This window comes from Rhineura floridana, chromosome 9 (genome assembly GCF_030035675.1).
Source record: "Rhineura floridana isolate rRhiFlo1 chromosome 9, rRhiFlo1.hap2, whole genome shotgun sequence".
In the NCBI taxonomy this organism is placed as follows: domain Eukaryota; kingdom Metazoa; phylum Chordata; class Lepidosauria; order Squamata; family Rhineuridae; genus Rhineura; species Rhineura floridana.
The window spans coordinates 66,475,833-66,494,268 of NC_084488.1; the positions used below are offsets into that span (position 1 = coordinate 66,475,833).

General features: G+C 39.8%; 1 protein-coding gene across 1 annotated transcript; it reads right to left on the reverse strand.

Moving 5' to 3' along the window:
- Positions 1–2,465: 2,465 nt before the first annotated feature.
- Positions 2,466–13,194, reverse strand: LSM6 (LSM6 homolog, U6 small nuclear RNA and mRNA degradation associated). Its single transcript, XM_061584770.1, has 4 exons — positions 12,921–13,194; positions 7,868–7,971; positions 4,084–4,197; positions 2,466–2,731 (listed from the first exon to the last, which is right to left on the reverse strand). Exons 2-4 carry the CDS (start codon positions 7,959–7,961, stop codon positions 2,697–2,699), a joined length of 243 nt encoding a protein of 80 aa, XP_061440754.1. The 5' UTR covers positions 7,962–7,971; positions 12,921–13,194; the 3' UTR covers positions 2,466–2,696.
- Between the last annotated feature and the right edge of the window lie 5,242 nt (positions 13,195–18,436).

The window sequence follows — 18,436 nt, forward strand, 5'->3', positions numbered from 1 at the left end:
TAAAGCAGCTGCTAAACAGTAACTGCTCAACTAGCTTTGAGCAAACAGACAACTTACAGTGCAATGCTATACAGGTCTACTCAGAAGTAAGCCTAAATTCAGTTGCTCTTAACTCTCAGGTGAGTATAGGATTGCAGCCTTAAAATCAGAAAAGATATCAAGCAACTGTTTTGGTAGACTAATCTAGTCAATAAAGATTCATCTTTATAGTAGGAAATTGCAGTGCTTCAAGTATTCTAGTTGTTTCAGCCCCCCCCCCCCCCGGAATATACAGACAGTTGCCTTCATACTTTTTCTTTTGGAAATCCCATAGTGTAGATTTGAACAACTGCCTTTTCATTTCCTGCAAGCCTTGATCCCCACCCCCAGTTGTTAAGTGTGTAAAACCCCTTAAGGCAAACCGTGAAGATGCAGTCAAATTGCCCCCATTATAAAAATAGGATCAACGAGAGTGCAATCTTATACATGTCTATTCAAAAGTAAGTCCCAATAAATTAAATGGGACTTCCTCCCAGGAATATGCCATTTTCACTCACTTTTCTTCTTAACAGAAATTAAAGAAATCTTCATCCCTGTTGCTAATCCACTTTGCCTTTCTGGATCAGGAACTACACAGACTGGCTATGATTTAATCCACAGGTACATCACAAAGAACATACAGAAGTAGCACTCCCATTTACACTGCACATTGCAACTGAAGTCTTGGGTCACATTAGAATGGCCAGCTATTATTTTGGGCTATACATGCATTGCATGTTTATATTTGAATGGGACTCTTCAGTAAAGTTGTTCTTTATAGTTGTGAGAGGATTAAATGTGGGTAAGATATTGTGAAATGGTGGGTGTACTTGCAACAAACATTCCATAAATACACTGTTATAGGTGTTTGGAAAGAAAATAGATTAGCTACTTCTGGCAGCCATTTTAATAGATGAACGGATGAAATAACCTTACCACTTGTATACTTTTTCCAAAACAAGTTAAAAATTACATAGTAAACTTGAAGGAACATCTATTTTCTTCTTTTTAAAAAGAAGTTATTGATAGAAGACCAAGCCTGTTTACGTGGCAGTCCTTTCTCAAGCCCTTGTCAAGAAGTTATAAATTATTGAAACATATTATAAAATTGTGTTCTCTTTATGTGCTGTGTAGAGCCATGTGAAATGTTTAATGTGAATAAGTTAACAATTATTAATTCTTCCCCTTCAACTGTTGCCATTCCCTTCTTTTATTTAGCCTTCAGGTATTTGAGGAGATGGAATAATGTTGCATTCACACAATTGTTAATGCTCATTCATGTACAACTCAAAGGTATGCACTGATTTTAAAAGGCAGCTTTGAGTTGTTCAAAGAACAACAAAATCTACAAGGTACCCCATGCTAAGGTTTTTGTAACTTTCTTTCAAAACATTTAAAACACATGGGACTCTTGATTTAGTTTGACTTCCCTTACAGTGCAATCCTATACATGTCTGCTTGGAGATGTCCCTTTGCGGTAAGTCTTAACTGAGTTCAGTAGGACTTGCTCCCAGGTAAACTGGTATAGGATTACAGCCTAAACATATTTTAAGGGGAGTAAGTTGCTTTTGTACAAACATCAAGGACTATTTCAGACTAAGGAAACAATTTTTATTGTTTGCAGCAATTGAGTTTTAACTTAAATTGTAAAAACACAACACACTTTCTGGTTTACTTACAGAGCTCCTTTTGTCCCACTCTCCCATTTCCTCAGGTTAAAAAGCTAAACATCTAGTTGAACATTTCTGGTCACAAATGTATGAAGGAAAGTGTGTGATCTAAAGAATGGTTACTAGCAATGCAAGATGTTGACCACTGCAGCCCTACGCAATCTTCCCCATTTTTGTTACAGCACAAACTACCATTGTTTTCACTATCCCTGAAACAAGACAGCTAAGAAACAAGACTTTTATTTTTAAAGTAAAGAAAAAGAACACAGTCTGGGGATTCTTCTCAAGCTGCTGGATTTTATAACGGATGTCAAATCCTGCACTATGTGGTGCAGTCACACAGATTTATGAGCCTCCCAGTCTACTGAGTGGGGAGAAAGAAGAGAAAGTTAACTGCAGTCAGGAAAGCAAGGTTGCCAAGATTTGGTGAGCTGGCACACAAACAGAAAATGTTGGTATAATGGTAACCCCTGGATTTTCCTCCCATCTTGTTCCTATTGTCATTAATATACCTGCTATTCAAGGTTTTTGTCGGTTGACTTCAGTCAGCAACTGAACATTTTATCTTGTTACTAGAGCTAAAGAAATTAGTTATGTGTGTTTTCCTTACCTTCCCAGACATCCAAAATTTTGAAGACAGGCTTTCACACCTTGGTAGCCCAAGAAAGGTTCCTGTGTGGTGTTAGGTTCCTATTTGGTGTTACTCTCTAACTTAGAACTACTCATGTGAGTACCAGATGTGGAATAAAATTAGATTTACAGCATAAACAGATCATATTCTTTTCCAAGTTTATTTCATTCCAAATTACAATACAAGAAGTATTCCAAACAGTGTCAGAAATGTTCCATTTGGTTTTACATATAAAAAAAAACCTACTGTGTCTTACAGGCCATGTAGCTTTTACAGCAGAATGCAATAATCTTGTTCACTGAAACATTACCAGCAACAAACAAAATAATGTTAAGAACCAAAAGTCGCAGTACAAAATATTTCATCTTCATGTATGCTCACATTCTCCTCTTCTGTGTACTTATATACAAAACTGTTTAAGGGAAGGAAAAGACAATTAGGATGCTTTACAGAAATCTAGTTTATATACTTTATCAGAGATAATGATACCAGCTGTAGTCCACAACCTTATTACAGTCAGAACGATTGGTTTGATCCAAAGTGCCATTCCACTCACAGAAAGGCTGTTTTATATCTCGTGCTGTGTAAGAAAAGTGAAACTAAATCCAAAACTGTTTTGCTAGTGTAACCTTTTCCATGAGAACTGCTATAAAAGCTACCTCCTATAGCATAATGTGAACTTTTAAAGTATTTGAACCAACAGCAATAGTAGCAATTTTCCTTCTGCTCTTCTTTGGATCCAACCCTGTAGTATAAATCCAAATATATTTTTGTTTCTTGCCATATGAAAATGGAAAATCTCAGTAGTACGAAAAACTGTTATATATAAGAGACATTGATCCAGCAAGAGCTAAACATCATTCAGGCCCACTGATTACAATGCAAAATATTTCAATATGCACTTAACTCTCCCATTAAGACCAATACGGCAAGTGCTAAATTTTGGCTAGATCATGTGCACAGCTTTTAGCACCTCTGTGTCTTATCAATAGTCTAATCTCAACATGAACCATCATGCTTGACAAACTCCTTTCTGCTATATACACACACATTTCCACCATACCCTTGCTTATCCTAGGATCACTTCTAAAATAAATGGAGTTACACTGGCGCAAAAAGATTAAGAAAGCCTATTTCTCCAACTCTGAAAAAACAGGTGCATCATCTAAGAACAACCCTTGCAGAGCTAATGGAAAACTTTGGTTGATAAAACACACAATCAAGGTGGGAGAGGGAAGCTTTGCCTAAAAATCTGTTTTTCAGTCCCAGGAACTGTGAAGTAAAGATAAAACAAGGTACTACTGAGTCCCATGTTCTTGACTTTTCCCTGTGAAAGTAGCCTGGATCATTTCTTCCCTTCTCACAAAGCCTTGCAGGAGTTGAAATATTTATCTCTTCCTTAGATTCCCCTATATGTGTCAAAATATTGGGTGAAAGGAAAGGTCTAGATCATGTCAGTGAAAGCCAGTGTGGTGTAATGGTTAGTGTTGGACTGGGACCCGGGAGACCAGGGTTCAAATCCCCACTTGGAGGAAATGTGGGATATAAATGTAATAATAAAATAAATAAAAATAAGTCATTCTGCATGAGGCTTTGCAGAAGTCAAATATTTGTGGGTGCCTGCTTACTACATTTATCTCAACACCAAATTATGTACAAGAAGAGCAGTTATCTAAATTAACTGTTCACATTTCCAGCCTTATTTCCTCAAAACAATTTGAGTAAATATGCTAAAACCCATCTCTTATAGTTAAGTATAATTACCATTGTTTCCTCTGATGAAAGCATCTCCATATTTATTCTTCAGTTGTCCATTTACATACTCCTCTGTCTGTTCCAGAGCTATATTCATGTATCCATCCAAGCAAGCCAGAACACCTAGAATCATTAAATACAAGACCCACAGAACCACTTTGATTTCAGAGCTGTATTTCTTAGCCAAATATAGCATTAAAAATTCAATACAAGTACATTAGAAAAAATGGCTAAACAAGCAGAAATGTACAGCTAGTGAGAATATAGGTAGGTTGTTGTACAACAATTTCTACAACTTTATTCATCCAACAAAGTGATTAAGACTGCAATCCTAGTCCCACTTACCTGGGAGTAAGCCCAATTGGACAAACAGGGCTTGCTTCTGAGTAGACAGTCAGGAATGTACTGCAACGTTTGCATCCAAGTTAGCACTAAGTTAAAGTCACTTAGAGGTATACTTGTTCCGCTGGCACAATGTTTTGCACCAGCGGAATGTTGTTGCACAAGAGAATGCATAAACTGGTTGCTGGTAACTTTGTTACAATCTGTTGTGGTAGCAGAATCATCGCGCACTAGATTTCTCTGTTGTGCAACATTAGAGCTCACCCGTCTACTAGCACAATAACCCTTGCGCTAGCAGACAGAGAATGTTGGATACAGCCCACAGTCACTATCTATAATATGAAATATAAAATCAATGTAGCAGAACCCTCGGCCCCAAGATCAATATTTCTTCTCTGAAAGCTGGAAATTTTATTCTTTCATTTATGGATTATGTCAAGACTATTGTGTCTTAACATTCCAGTAAGTTATAATGAATTTAAATAGACATAGGCACACTGTGCTTAACTGAGTAATAGGAGGTGGTAGACATGTACACTAGACCGAGTTTGCCTGACTAGTAACTGCACTGGTATAGCTATAATCACACTTTCACTTTTGCCATGTTGTATAACTAGACTAAATTATAAAGTTATCTAAGGAGTTGATTATCTAAGGGCCAGCTTTTGTTTTAAGAGTGCATAGTATTAAATATAGCTACTTAATTTTACCTTAGCATTCAAGTAAGGCTGAAATTTACAGGAAGGCCTGAAGGAGAAAAACACTGTGAATTTATTCTAATACAAAATAGTGTATGTAATGTTTTTGTATGAGAGCTAGTGTGGTGTAGTGGTTAAAGTGTTGCACTACGGGGTTCGAATCCCCACACAGCCATGAAGCTCACTGGGTGACCTTGGGCCAGTCACTGCCTCTCAGTTTCAGAGGAAGGCAATGGTAAACCACCTCTGAATACCGCTTACCATGAAAACCCTATTCGTAGGGTCGCCATAAATCGGGATCGATTTGAAGGCCATTTCCATAATCCATCAATGTTTTTGTAGTTTATCAAATATTGTATAGTATTATTAATAGATATATACAACATATAATATTTTTTAAAATAATGTTCTGCCAACAGATTTAAGTTATTCTTATCCCAAGATCTCAAGCATTTTAGTGAGTCCTACTGATTTTAAAGGGTTTTACTTTCAGATTAGGGTACTGAAGGTAAGACAGTTATAGAAGCAAATCTTTAATCTTGAAAATTGCAGTTAGTGCAAGTCTGATGATAACAATTGAGGTAACAACTGAGATTTCTCAAAGTACTTTTGCTTCCAACTGTTGTACCATTGTATGACTGATATTAACATACACCATACTAGCACTTATAGTATCTTTATGAAGGCATCAGAGACAAATACACTGTTCAGATGTTTAGCACCTGACATGAGACCTCAGTTCTGTACATATATGTTCCTCCTGCTGGGAGGAAGGGCGGGATAGAAATCAAATAATAAATGAATGAATGAATGAATGAATGAATGAATATTTAACTAAAATAAGTGGAATTTCCAAATAATTTTATTTATGTCTAGATTTTGGGCAAATACTTCAACGGGACAGGCCTTACGTGCCTTTTAAGAACAGGCACAGTATATTTTCAGTTCAGTTTCTCTGAACTAAAGAAATCAGAGCATGAGGCTGTCAACAATGGCTTAGACAGATTTACTTTTGTTGATGTCTTTACCTTTTCTGTTTATATGCTTTCAAATGCAGATATTTAAGCTAACAATGTTGCTTTGCCATTGTGAAGCATCATATTGGCATACATTCCTTGCAACAGTGTATATGGACAATGTATCTAGAAGTCCAAGGGTAAATAGATATTTTAATCACCACCATATAACTAAACACCTCTGCATAACAGTGACGGATCTGTAAGGTACAGGAACTACAGATAACCTGACAGAGATATAAGACAGAAACTGTTGATTTGGGGAAAGGAGATAAACAAATCTAAAGAGCAAGGAATACAAATAAGTAGTAAGTCAATGTGTAGTTAGTTGAGCAGCTTCCAAACATCACGATTCACCTGGTTTCACAATATGTGGAAACCCATTTCCTGCTTCTGTTGTTGTAAACTTCCACTGCACAATTTAGGATACATTCTCAAGAACACCAATGTTTTAATTGATCCTTGGGTCATAGGAGGGTCCATAAACATTCATAACAGGAATAGTCCAATTCAAATTCAGATTTAAATCACAATTAAATTGGAGTGAACCTGCAATTCATTCAGATTTACTACTCCATCCTTCAAATATGCTTTGGAAAAGAGGAACAAATCCACCTCATTTAGAGAGCATATTACAGGGTAACATATGAGATAAACATTGTTAATAAATCCTAGCTGTCTGATCATAAAAAATACACAATTATGACCGGTTCTTTTGTGTTCTGATCTCATCTTCCTTGTTCAGTAAAGCGCAACAGACCAAAAGCAGCTTAAGGTACAATGCTATGCATACATGCCTGGGAGCAAGACCCACTGAACACAGCAGGGCTTGTTTCTTAGTACACATGCATATGACTACACAGGCTATTGTAGCAAGACTGCAAACCAAAAAAGTAACCAACAATCCTGACACTTCTTGTTTTCAAAAAAATGTCCCTCCTGCAAAGATAACCTTGGTAAGGTATTAGAGAGCTAGACAAATCTTAGGACAATTAGAATAGCTGATTAAGTCTGGGATCTGTCATTATTGGAAATTTGGCAAAAAATATTTTTAATACCTTAAGACAAGATGTAATTATTCAGGACAAATCTGTAAGTTGTATAAGTGAAATAACATATTTTTGTCCTCTTTCTGAAACAAAAAAGAAAAAAACTACAAACTTGTAAACTTTGACCTGCATTTATCAAATATTAAATGGTTTCTTTCCTAGAACTATCTCTGGTATGGCAGTGGTCCTTTTTTGTTATACAAGGAAAACTTCCTTCCAGAAGGGATGCATAGTCTAAAGTACCCTAATAGCCTCCTTGTTAGTTATAGAATTTTATTAAAAGAAGTGAGTTCCTAGGAAATTTAATTTATACAGAAAGCATATCTAGCATTGGTTAGAAAGTTCATCACAACCTTACCCTGGTTTTTGTGTGTTTAAACACCAAGTATGTTTAGAATTTAAGAAAATCATGTAGGCTTGTCAGGCTTACAGTTCAAAAGGACAAATTCTCCTTAATCCAGGAAATTTGGCTGAGGTAAAAAAAAGACCACATACATAGAGACCACATTAATCTCATGATTACCACCTCTAACGTTGTTTAAATAGCTCACGTTGTCTGCTCGAATTTGATTGTGAAGAAGACTTTCCAAGCGTAACATCACAAAAACTATACCGGTTCCTTTCTTCTTAACTGAAAGATCACATAAATATATTAAGATGAGTGGCAGATAAGACAGGGGGAATTTACCTCGATAATCAACTCCAGAATTCAACTTGACAACAACTGGCCTTCCAATGATTTGTTTCAAGAAATCACTTGGGGTTTGTTTACGTAGACTCATTTTGACAGACCTAAACGAAGAAACAGAAATAGGAAATTCAGAACTCAAAACAGAGCACAAACAAAAGCTCAACAGAGGCAGCATGCTGGCTCTCAAGTGTCAATTTGGAAATAAATATCAAAGAAGATAAAACAAATAATCTTTTTTGAAAATATACTTTTAAAACTGCATTTTCACACTCACATGAAACTACCCTCAACTAGTTTGATATTCTTAATAAGAAGCTTCATACATGATTATCTAACACATCTGTACACCACAAACCACCATCTGAAAATGTTCAATGCACACAGGCATGCTTTCATTTTCTGTCTGTAGCTTTTCTACAAAAACTTCACAGTATTGTGAAATCCAGATTGTTGAACATGGCAGATATGAATTTATATAAAAATAGCTGATCTAGGAAACACAAACACAGGCACACATCCCATGCAGAGGCTGTTCAGATCTTTCATTATTTTAAGGCAGTAGTATACTGTGATAGGTAAAATCACTCCAAAAAGTACATTAGCATGATCATGTCAAATTTGTTAAATGTGTTTCATCACAAAACACAGTAAATAACCATTGGGCTTTTCCACTATTTTGTGAAATCATCATATGTAATTCCTAAAACTTGATTCATTCAGCAAATTACTGCTTTTGCAATTGTGTGGATAAAGGTTTCCTAGAAGCATGTCTAGGTCTTGGTCATGTTTCTTCAAACATCACAATAAATATGATCTATTCAATGTCTTTAAATCTGTTTTTGTTTTAAATATCCTCCCCAAATCTGTGTTTTTAGATAAGACTGTCAACTTATGCCCATTTCACACTGTCTAGAGCAGGACTGATGTAACATCCTAGAACAGCCTTTCCCAACTAGTGGGCCACCAGATGTTGTTGGACCACAATTCCCATATTTCCTGACCATTGGCAATGCTGGCTGAGGCTGATGGGAGTTGTGGTCCAACAACATCTGGTAGCCCACTAGTTGGGAAAGGCTGTCCTAGAAGCTTATTACCCAAAACAACTGACCTCACTGGGATTTATGCTATAGTAAATGAGGGTTGTAACTCAAAGCTATCAGCATAGGACTCTGCAGAACTTTTTCTTCATTTAAATAAAACATGGAATAAGCTACCTCCAATATCATGTGGATTTTTAAAGACACAGTCTTATCTATCTTTATTTTCTATTTCACCATATACTTCGTCTTAGATTGTGTCCTTTAATCTTGCAGGTTTTGACTCTCATAGCAAGTGCATCCCAGTCACTTAACTCCTGATGTGGTCTGTCGCCTCACTCTTCTTGCCAGTTTCTGTTTCCTGATCTATCTAACAAGATGATGACTGAGTCATAGATAGGTAAATGACAATCTACAAGTGAACACAGCACCTGCCACACAACATAATTTGTGCATGCACGCAGACACAGGTCAGGCCCATTAGTTCAAATATGCTCCAAGACAGCCAGAGATAATATTATTCCAATATTCTTCTCTCCAGCATATCTCACAGTTACCTAGGGCACAGGACATACAGTGTAGAAGTACCCTAGGAAAAAACAAGGCACACTCAGTGTCCAAAGTAGCATATCTTCCATAAAAATGTTGGACCTAGACCCATCCAACTTTCAGATTATAAAATTCATAAGCAAAAACTAGAAGAGATGCCTTAAGGAAAGACAGCCAAGGAGGAATTCCAACTTAAACATTTGGTATTCCCAGAACTACTTCTTAAGATATCCTGGGGCTACATACACTGATCAAAGGCATTAGAGAAAGCTAGCATTTCCAGAAAGCATCCAACATAGATATAGGATCCTTAATCTATCTCTGTGTTATTTAGCTAGTCTAAAAGAAATAATATACTATTTCTACTTATGTGTATTGGTGCAGTCTTTATCCCTCCGTCATTTAAGAACATAAGAACATAAGAAGAGCCTGCTGGATCAGGCCAGTGGCCCATCTAGTCCAGCATCCTGTTCTCACAGTGGCCAACCAGGTGCCTGGGGGAAGCCCACAAGCAGGACCTGAGTGCAAGAACACTCTCCCCTCCTGAGGCTTCCGGCAACTGGTTTTCAGAAGCATGCTGCCTCTGACTAGGGTGGCATAGCACAGCCATCACGGCTAGTAGCCATTGATAGCCCTGTCCTCCATGAACTTGTCTAATCCTCTTTTAAAGCCATCCAAGCTGGTGGCCATTACTGCATCTTGTGGGAGCAAATTCCATAGTTTAACTATGTGCTGAGTAAAGAAGTACTTCCTTTTGTCTGTCCTGAATCTTCCAACATTCAGCTTCTTGGAATGTCCACGAGTTCTAGTATTATGAGAGAGGGAGAAGAACTTTTCTCTATCCACTTTCTCAATGCCATGCATAATTTTATACACTTCTATCATGTCTCCTCTGACCCGCCTTTTCTCTAAACTAAAAAGCTCCAAATGCTGCAACCTTTCCTCATAAGGGAGTCGCTCCATCCCCTTGATCATTCTGGTTGCCCTCTTCTGAACCTTTTCCAACTCTATAATATCCTTTTTGAGATGAGGCGACCAGAACTGTACACAGTATTCCAAATGCGGCCGCACCATAGATTTATACAACGGCATTATGATATCGGCTGTTTTATTTTCAATACCTTTCCTAATTATCGCTTGCATGGAATTTGCCTTTTTCACAGCTGCCGCACAATGGGTCGACATTTTCATCGTGCTGTCCACTATAGCCCTGAGGTCTCTCTCCTGGTCGGTCACTGCCAGTTCAGACCCCATGAGCGTATATGTGAAATTATGCATATTGGAGCAAAAAATCTTAATTTTACACTTGTTTATATTGAATTGCATTTGCCATTTTCCCGCCCATTCACTCAGTTTGGAGAGGTCTTTTTGGAGCTCTTCGCAATCCCTTTTTGTTTTAACAACCCTGAACAATTTAGTGTTGTCAGCAAACTTGGCCACTTCACTGCTCACTCCTAATTCTAGGTCATTAATGAACAAGTTGAAAAGTACAGGTCCCAATACCGATCCTTGAGGGACTCCACTTTCTACAGCCCTCCATTGGGAGAACTGTCCGTTGATTCCTACTCTCTGCTTTCTGCTTCTTAACCAATTTCTTATCCACAAGAGGACCTCTCCTCTTATTCCATGACTGCTAAGCTTCCTCAGAAGTCTTTGGTGAGGTACCTTGTCAAACGCTTTTTGAAAGTCTAAGTACACTATGTCCACTGGATCACCTCTATCTATATGCTTGTTGACACTCTCAAAGAATTCTAATAGGTTACTGAGACAGGACTTTTCCCTGCAGAAGCCATGCTGGCTCTGCTTCAGCAAGGCTTGTTCTTCTATGTGCTTAGTTAATCTAGCTTTAATAATACTTTCTACCAGTTTTCCAGGAAGAGAAGTTAAGCTAACTGGCCTGTAATTTCCGGGATCCCCTCTGGATCCCTTTTTGAATATTGGCGTTACATTTGCCACTTTCCAGTCCTCAGGCACGGAGGAGGACCCGAGGGACAAGTTACATATTTTAGTTAGCAGATCAGCAATTTCACATTTGGGTTCTTTGAGAACTCTCGGGTGGATGCCATCCGGGCCCGGTGATTTGTCAGTTTTTATATTGTCCATTAAGCCTAGAACTTCCTCTCTCGTTACCACTATTTGTCTCAGTTCCTCAGAATCCCTTCCTGCAAATGTTAGTTCAGGTTCAGGGATCTGCCCTATATCTTCCACTGTGAAGACAGATGCAAAGAATTCATTTAGCTTCTCTGCAATCTCCTTATCGTTCTTTAGTACACCTTTGACTCCCTTATCATCCAAGGGTCCAATCGCCTCCCTAGATGATCTCCTGCTTTGAATGTATTTATAGAATTTTTTTTTGTTGGTTTTTATGTTCTTAGCAATGTGCTCCTCAAATTCTTTTTTAGCATCCCTTATTGTCTTCTTGCATTTCTTTTGCCAGAGTTTGTGTTCTTTTTTATTTTCTTCATTCGGACAAGACTTCCATTTTCTGAAGGAAGACTTTTTGCCTCTTAAGCTTCATTCCCAAAACAGGTTAAACCTGGCTTCAAATGCTCACTTGAATGCTCAGTTGGTGACCTTGGCCCTGTCACTATCTCAACCCAGAGGAGCTGTAACAAAACTGAGAATGGGGAAAGAGAAAACAGAAAATTGCACAGGCTATACCGATTCTGTTTGAAAAGGGCAGGATAAAAATGCCACTTTCAAGTATTCTTATTCCACACAGAAGAGAGAAATTTGCGTTTGGCATTCACTGTTATGATTATCATTATTATCATCATCAGTCTGTGCATTTGGAAAGGCCACTGAAGGTATGCATGTGGCAATGTGGTACAGCACAGCAATTAAAAGGGCCATACTAGGAGTGGGGAAGCTCAGGTTCAAATTTCTGCTGAGGTTCAAGTAATATCGGGCCAGACCATCATCTCTCAGCCTAGCCTACCTTACAGGTGTGTTGTGAGGATAAAGTGATTGTGAGGACCATGTACACCGCCTTGAGCTCCGGGAGGAGTGTGGGATAAGGGAGAAGGTGGAATGTAAGTGTAGTAAGCAAATAAAAATCTGACCCAATTTGTTTGCACCCTATCCATTATTATTCATTATATTGTTGTAAATCGTTAAGGGGTGGAGACCGAAACCAGGGAGGCTGCTCTTGCATGCATCGCAGGGACAGAACGAGCGTAGGGCTGAAGAGCCAAAGCCATCGCTGTACGGCCGCCAGAGCTACGCTCTCTCCCTTAGGGATCACCGAGCACGGAGCCAGTACAGGCTAGAAAACCGGTCCCGTTTGCCTCTTTAACTTGGCTGCTGGGAGACGCGGAGGAAGAAAGGGGCTCTGAAGCAGGCCGCCGCCTAGGGGGGAGGGGGAGAGAGAGAGAGAGAGAGAGAGAGAGAGAGAGACCTCCCCAACCGCCACCCCGCGTGCCGCTGCCCTCAAGTTCTTCACTTGCCCGCCCTCAGTCACTCACCCGAGCTTCTTCACGTTTGTTAACTAGCTCCGACGGTTTCCTGAACGAAAAATGATGGGCGGCTCGCCTCGCCAATCAACTCTTTTTGGCTTCACGTTGCAGCTACGGTAGCCGGATCTGGCCAAAACTCTTCATCTCTAATTGCAGAAACAGGGTGGAGTTCTTTCCTTGAGACTGTCTCATCTTGAGAGGATGTCCCGTTGGACTTCTATGGGATTTATTTCCGCGTAACATGAGCGCAGGGGACCCGGCCGTACGACTCCCTTTGAGACAGTCCCGCGCTTGTGACGGGAAGAAGACACAAGAAGTTAATAAGCTGCCCTTTCTTGTTTCGTGAAATGAAAAATAGCATAAGTGCAACGGAAGGAGCCAAAAGTAAGGAGCTGCGCCTTTGTTTGACAATCAGGACTTTCTTGTGGCCAGCTCAGAATGCTGCCAAGTATGATGACCGCCTTGATAATGAAAAAATTGCAGTAATCTTGAAAAGAAACCACGCCTTTTGCTTCTGAGTCTGCATACACACTATAGGATTAAAGCCTCCTCACCTGCCCCAACTGAATTATCCTAAGAACTGTAGTTTACCCAGCACAGAGCTACAGTTCCCAGCACCATTGGCAAATTATAGTTCCCAGGATTCTTTGAGAGAGGGTGCTTTAAATGTATGGCATTAGAAACATTTTGCAATTAGGGCAGAAAGATGTGCTGGTGCTTTAGCCAGAATGTGGAGAGCTAGGTTCTTCAGTGTTGACAGGGCCGGATTTACATACAAGCTAAACAAGCTACAGCTTAGGGCCTCACATTAGGAGGGACCTCAGGTTAGAAAGAAAGAAAGAAAGAAAGAAAGAAAGAAAGAACTTTTACAACATTGCCACTGGGAAACCATAAACATCATACAAAGTGAAGATAATTTTTGGTAGGTATTGAATAGGGTCGCCAGGTTCTTGGCCTGAGACTGATCCTGTATCTGTAGGAGAAGAGAAGGTCAGCCAAGTGCAGGTGTTCTTGCAACCCTGTAATGGGAAAAACCACAAGGTGGAATTCTCCCTCCCCCCTCCACAACTTTTAAAGATACAGAAGACCTCTCAGAGGCCTGGCCTAGCAACCAAGAGGTCTTCTGTATCTTTAAAAGTTGTGCAGGGGGAAGGGAGAATTCCATCTTGTGGTTTTTCCCATTACAGAGTTGCAAGAACACCTGCATTTGGCTGACCTTCTCTTCTCCTAAAGATACAGGATCAGTCTCAGGCCATGGACCTGTATTGAATATCATTGTTGTAGCTCGCTTGCAATTCTATAGAACGTCGTACACATGTGGCCTTTTGGATTCTTGCAGAAAACAGCCCATGTGTGGGCAGCGGCATCGACTCCGCGAACCCTATAAGTAATGCACATACTTGTTGAAGAGGGAAGGGCCTCACTCATAACTTAGGGCCACAACAAGTTTAAATCCAGCCCTGACTGTTGAGATGATGCCCTCTACACAGGAGCAGCTCTGTTCAGCCCTGTAGCCAGGGTGGAACAAATGGGTGCACTGCCCCCTCAGTTATGGTCCTCCCTAGATTTTTTTTTTAATTTGTGATATGACAGACAAATTACAGCCTCTGTGTAAATAATGACAGCTTGTTTTAAGAACAGGAAAATTTAAGAATAAGATCCTCTAAAATATTCAGTGAATAAAGCTGCTGACACACTCGCTGCTTCAAAAGTAGCTGGACTGTTTTCTCTGGCTTCAGTTTAAAACACATTTAAAACATGTTTGCCCATGGATGGACACATCTTCCCCTGCTGCTGATCTCAGATCTTTTAGAACTGCCCTCAGCAAAGCAGTGGGCCAATCACTGGCTCTGCCAACCTACAGCAAAGTGTTTTCATTGAACACACCATGGAGGGGCAATAAGTTGATCTACCAAACAGTTGTGATTTCTGTGCGAAGCTGATTTCACAGAGAAATACATTGGAGCTGCATTTCCCCAGGTTTTGGAGTAAAAGGGGGCGGAAGTTGACGGTTGCACAACCGCAAGCATGTCTCCACCATAAGGCAGGGCAAGTGCAACAAAAGCCTCCTCTGGAAGAGCCCCGAATGTCTGCTCACTCAAGACTATCCCTGACTGAGGGTGGATTTTTAATTATCACAGTCACCATATAATTACTTAATTGATCCTTCTTATTATGGATAGAGTTAGTCTCCACCCCTTGAACTTTCCTTTGCTTTTCAGTTTCAGTTGTGTTTTTAGTTGTGGTCTCCGCCCAACCAGCAATGAAGAAGCAAGTTCCTTTGTCTACGGTAAGTAGTAAGAGTTTCTTTATTCTGCAGTTGTTATGATGAGTAGAGCAGGATTGGGTGCTTATTGCTAAAGGGTGAACTAAAGAGATAACAAAGTGATCTGAAAAAATATCTACCCTAATTTACCTTTTACTCTTTGAAAGCACACAATATACTCACAATCATACTGGCTATTTTTCTTCTTTTTCTTGAGTACTTGATGGCAAAGGATGAAAACAGCCCTAGAAACCTAGAAATACTGCTGTGCACACTACAGTTAGCTGGCTGGCTGGCCACTTAGGTTGCAATCCAATACACACTTAAAGGTAAAGGTGTCCCCGCACTTGTAGTGCGAGTTGTTTCCGACTCTTAGGGTGACATCTTGCAACGTTTACTAGGCAGACCGTATATATGGGGAGGGATTGCCAGTTCCTTCCCCGGCCTTTCTTTACTCCCCAGCATATGCCGGGTCCTCATTTTACCAACCATGGATGGATGGAAGGCTGAGTGGACCTCAATCCCTTTTACCGGAGATTTGACTTCCTCCTTCCATTGGAATCGAACTCTGGCTGTGAGCAGAGCTTCGGCTGCGTTACCGCCGCTTACCACTCTGCGCCATGGCGGATGTTTGCCCACACTTACCTGGGAGTAAATCCTATTGAATCCAGTTGAGCTTATTTCTGAGTATTCTGTATTGGATTGCACTGTTAGTCTGTCACTCAGGCCTAATTTCTGATTTTGTCAACATACTCAGTTCTAATACGGATCAGTCAGCCACAGAGACTTTCAATGACTCACAAACATTTAGCAAATTTGGTTTTTCTTGCATTTGAAAAAGAAAGGACAGCTAACCTTAATTTTGATAATTTTTTACATAAATTCTGGGAAACAGAAAGCTGCAACTGTTCTGCATTCTTCTGTCTCTGTAAAGGTATATGGTGAACCTATTGTTCAGAAATCTTTCTTGCATGTTTTTCAACCATTTTGTATAAGTTTACAAACAGAAGACTATTATGTAGGAAATATTTTACCAAGTTAAAGACACTATTTTACAAAGTTAAAGACAAGTGATTGTTGAAGTCATTGTTGCATATTGTTTTCAGTACCACTTTCCCTAAATGCTTGACTATAGTTGCATTGTAATGTGCTCTCTGATGTGTTTCTAAACTTGTTTTTTTTGTATTGGTGTTGTGATAACTAGCTCCATGCTAGTTTTTAACTTCTTAGTTATAGCATAAAGTACTTTGTTGTACAGCTTTTGGTATTCTCTTTTTCTCTGTATCCTTAACGACCTTTTTTCTTATGAAACAAAAAAATATGCCAGTCATTTAATTCCTGGTGTTCATACTAAATTGACCTTTACATTATGCAATTTAACACATTCTCTGCATGAAGGAGGAGTGAGGAAGAAGATCATTGCCTTTCCCTTCCCCTGGCTTGGCCCTCACGTCCTCTCCACCAGAGAGTAAAGGAGGGATTGGCTGGCACTATGTGCCTCCCCCCACAAATGCCCTGCCTAGAAATGTGGCTGACCCACCTAACAAGGAAGGCTGGCTACAGGGCTGCCTATCATTAGGCAGAATGAGGCAAAAGCAGGGGTGTCAGCAGCTAACACTCTTCCCTTTCATGCTTATTGGCTCCTAGGCATATATATGTTGTTGTGGAAAAAGGAATTAACAAGGATCTGATTCTCAACTCGGCAGCAAAAAAAAGGGGAGGGCATGGCTAGCATGAAGGGCCCCTGTATTTCTGAATTTACCACTACACTATTGGGTGAAAGCCTCAGGCAGTAGATGTTGTGGAAGCAGCAGTGGCAGACCCCAGCTGTACCCTTCCATGCGTGCTATGTGGATTGTCCTGCACCCACATAACTAGCCTGGTCCTCAGTGGTAGACAACACTATCCTGTGCTGGTATTGAAAGGCCTACTTGCAGGCTTCTGATTGACCATTGTGAGAACAGGATGCAAGGGTGCCCACAAGGGGGTGGTTGCCCCCCCCAGAATTCTAAATTTATTGATTTTAATATGCATAGATAGATGCATACCCAGCTAATCAGCAGAAAGTTTAGAACGATCTCTGAGATCACTCCTGTTAAGGGAACAGGAAACTCCAGCTGCTAGACTTGGACTCTCTGCATTGTTCTGGAGGAAAGACTACCTGGGTCAGCAGGAAGCTCAGATGAATGCCACTTGTTCTGATCAAATTATGATACTTTGGCAAATTTTACAAGATTTAAACACTCTAGTAATTCAGTGATAATATCAACGGGGTGTGTGTGATATAAGTCTGAATAAATATTATCTTAGTTTCAGTATGGCTTTTATGGAAATGGGCTTTGTTCCAATAGCTTCCAGGCTTTCCTTACTGTTGCATATTTACCTTTTTGCAATCTGGAAACAGCCTGAGACAGCTTGTAATATGCTCACCAAAATATTTATTAAACATCTTATCCCAACAGCTAATGAAATAACAAAGCTGCATCAGTCTTCCTCACAGTTTCCAGTTGCATGGCAAGTTCCTTATGCCAGAGGTCCTCTGGGAGTTGACCTTAAAGTAACAGTAACTTACTCTACACGGAATCCTGGTGAAATATAGACGTTGCTATTTCTCCTGATTTGAACCCTGCCAAGGCCCTCCCCGCTCTGACTGTACACCTTTCTCCTATCCAAGTAAAGTATGAAGGAATGCCCATGTTTGCACAGTTTTCTTGAATTTTATGTCTATAAGTTTGGGGTTTGTTTTCCAAATTGCTGAGTTGGAGGTAAATAGGAAAAAGCTGTACTCTATAAAATCAACCATTGTAGTTCACATGACCTTGCTCTTGTAGTGAGACCAGTACGACAGGTGACATAGACCTTTTACAGTTTCATGTTGAGGCAGGGGATGGAATATTTAAAAAGCATTAGGGAACTAGGGCAGATCAATGCCAAGGGCACGTATGTAAGAATGCAGAATGAGTGGATAAGGTTGTGTAGCCAAATTTTGAGGGAAAATATTGTTGTGAAAGCTAATCCTTCCCTGTGATTCTCAGTTTAAGCAGACAAAACAGCAGATGTTGGGCACTGGATGATGCAGCAAATTCCTATCTTGTCAAAGCCAGTCTTGGACACCTGCCAACCAATCACATCTCATATTTTATAGGGATACTCAGATGTGTCTGTCTCATATGGATTTCCTGAACAATCTTGATTTAAATGGCAATCTGAGTTTCTGGCAAATGGGATCATGTGGGATGGACTGGGTGAGGGAAACTAG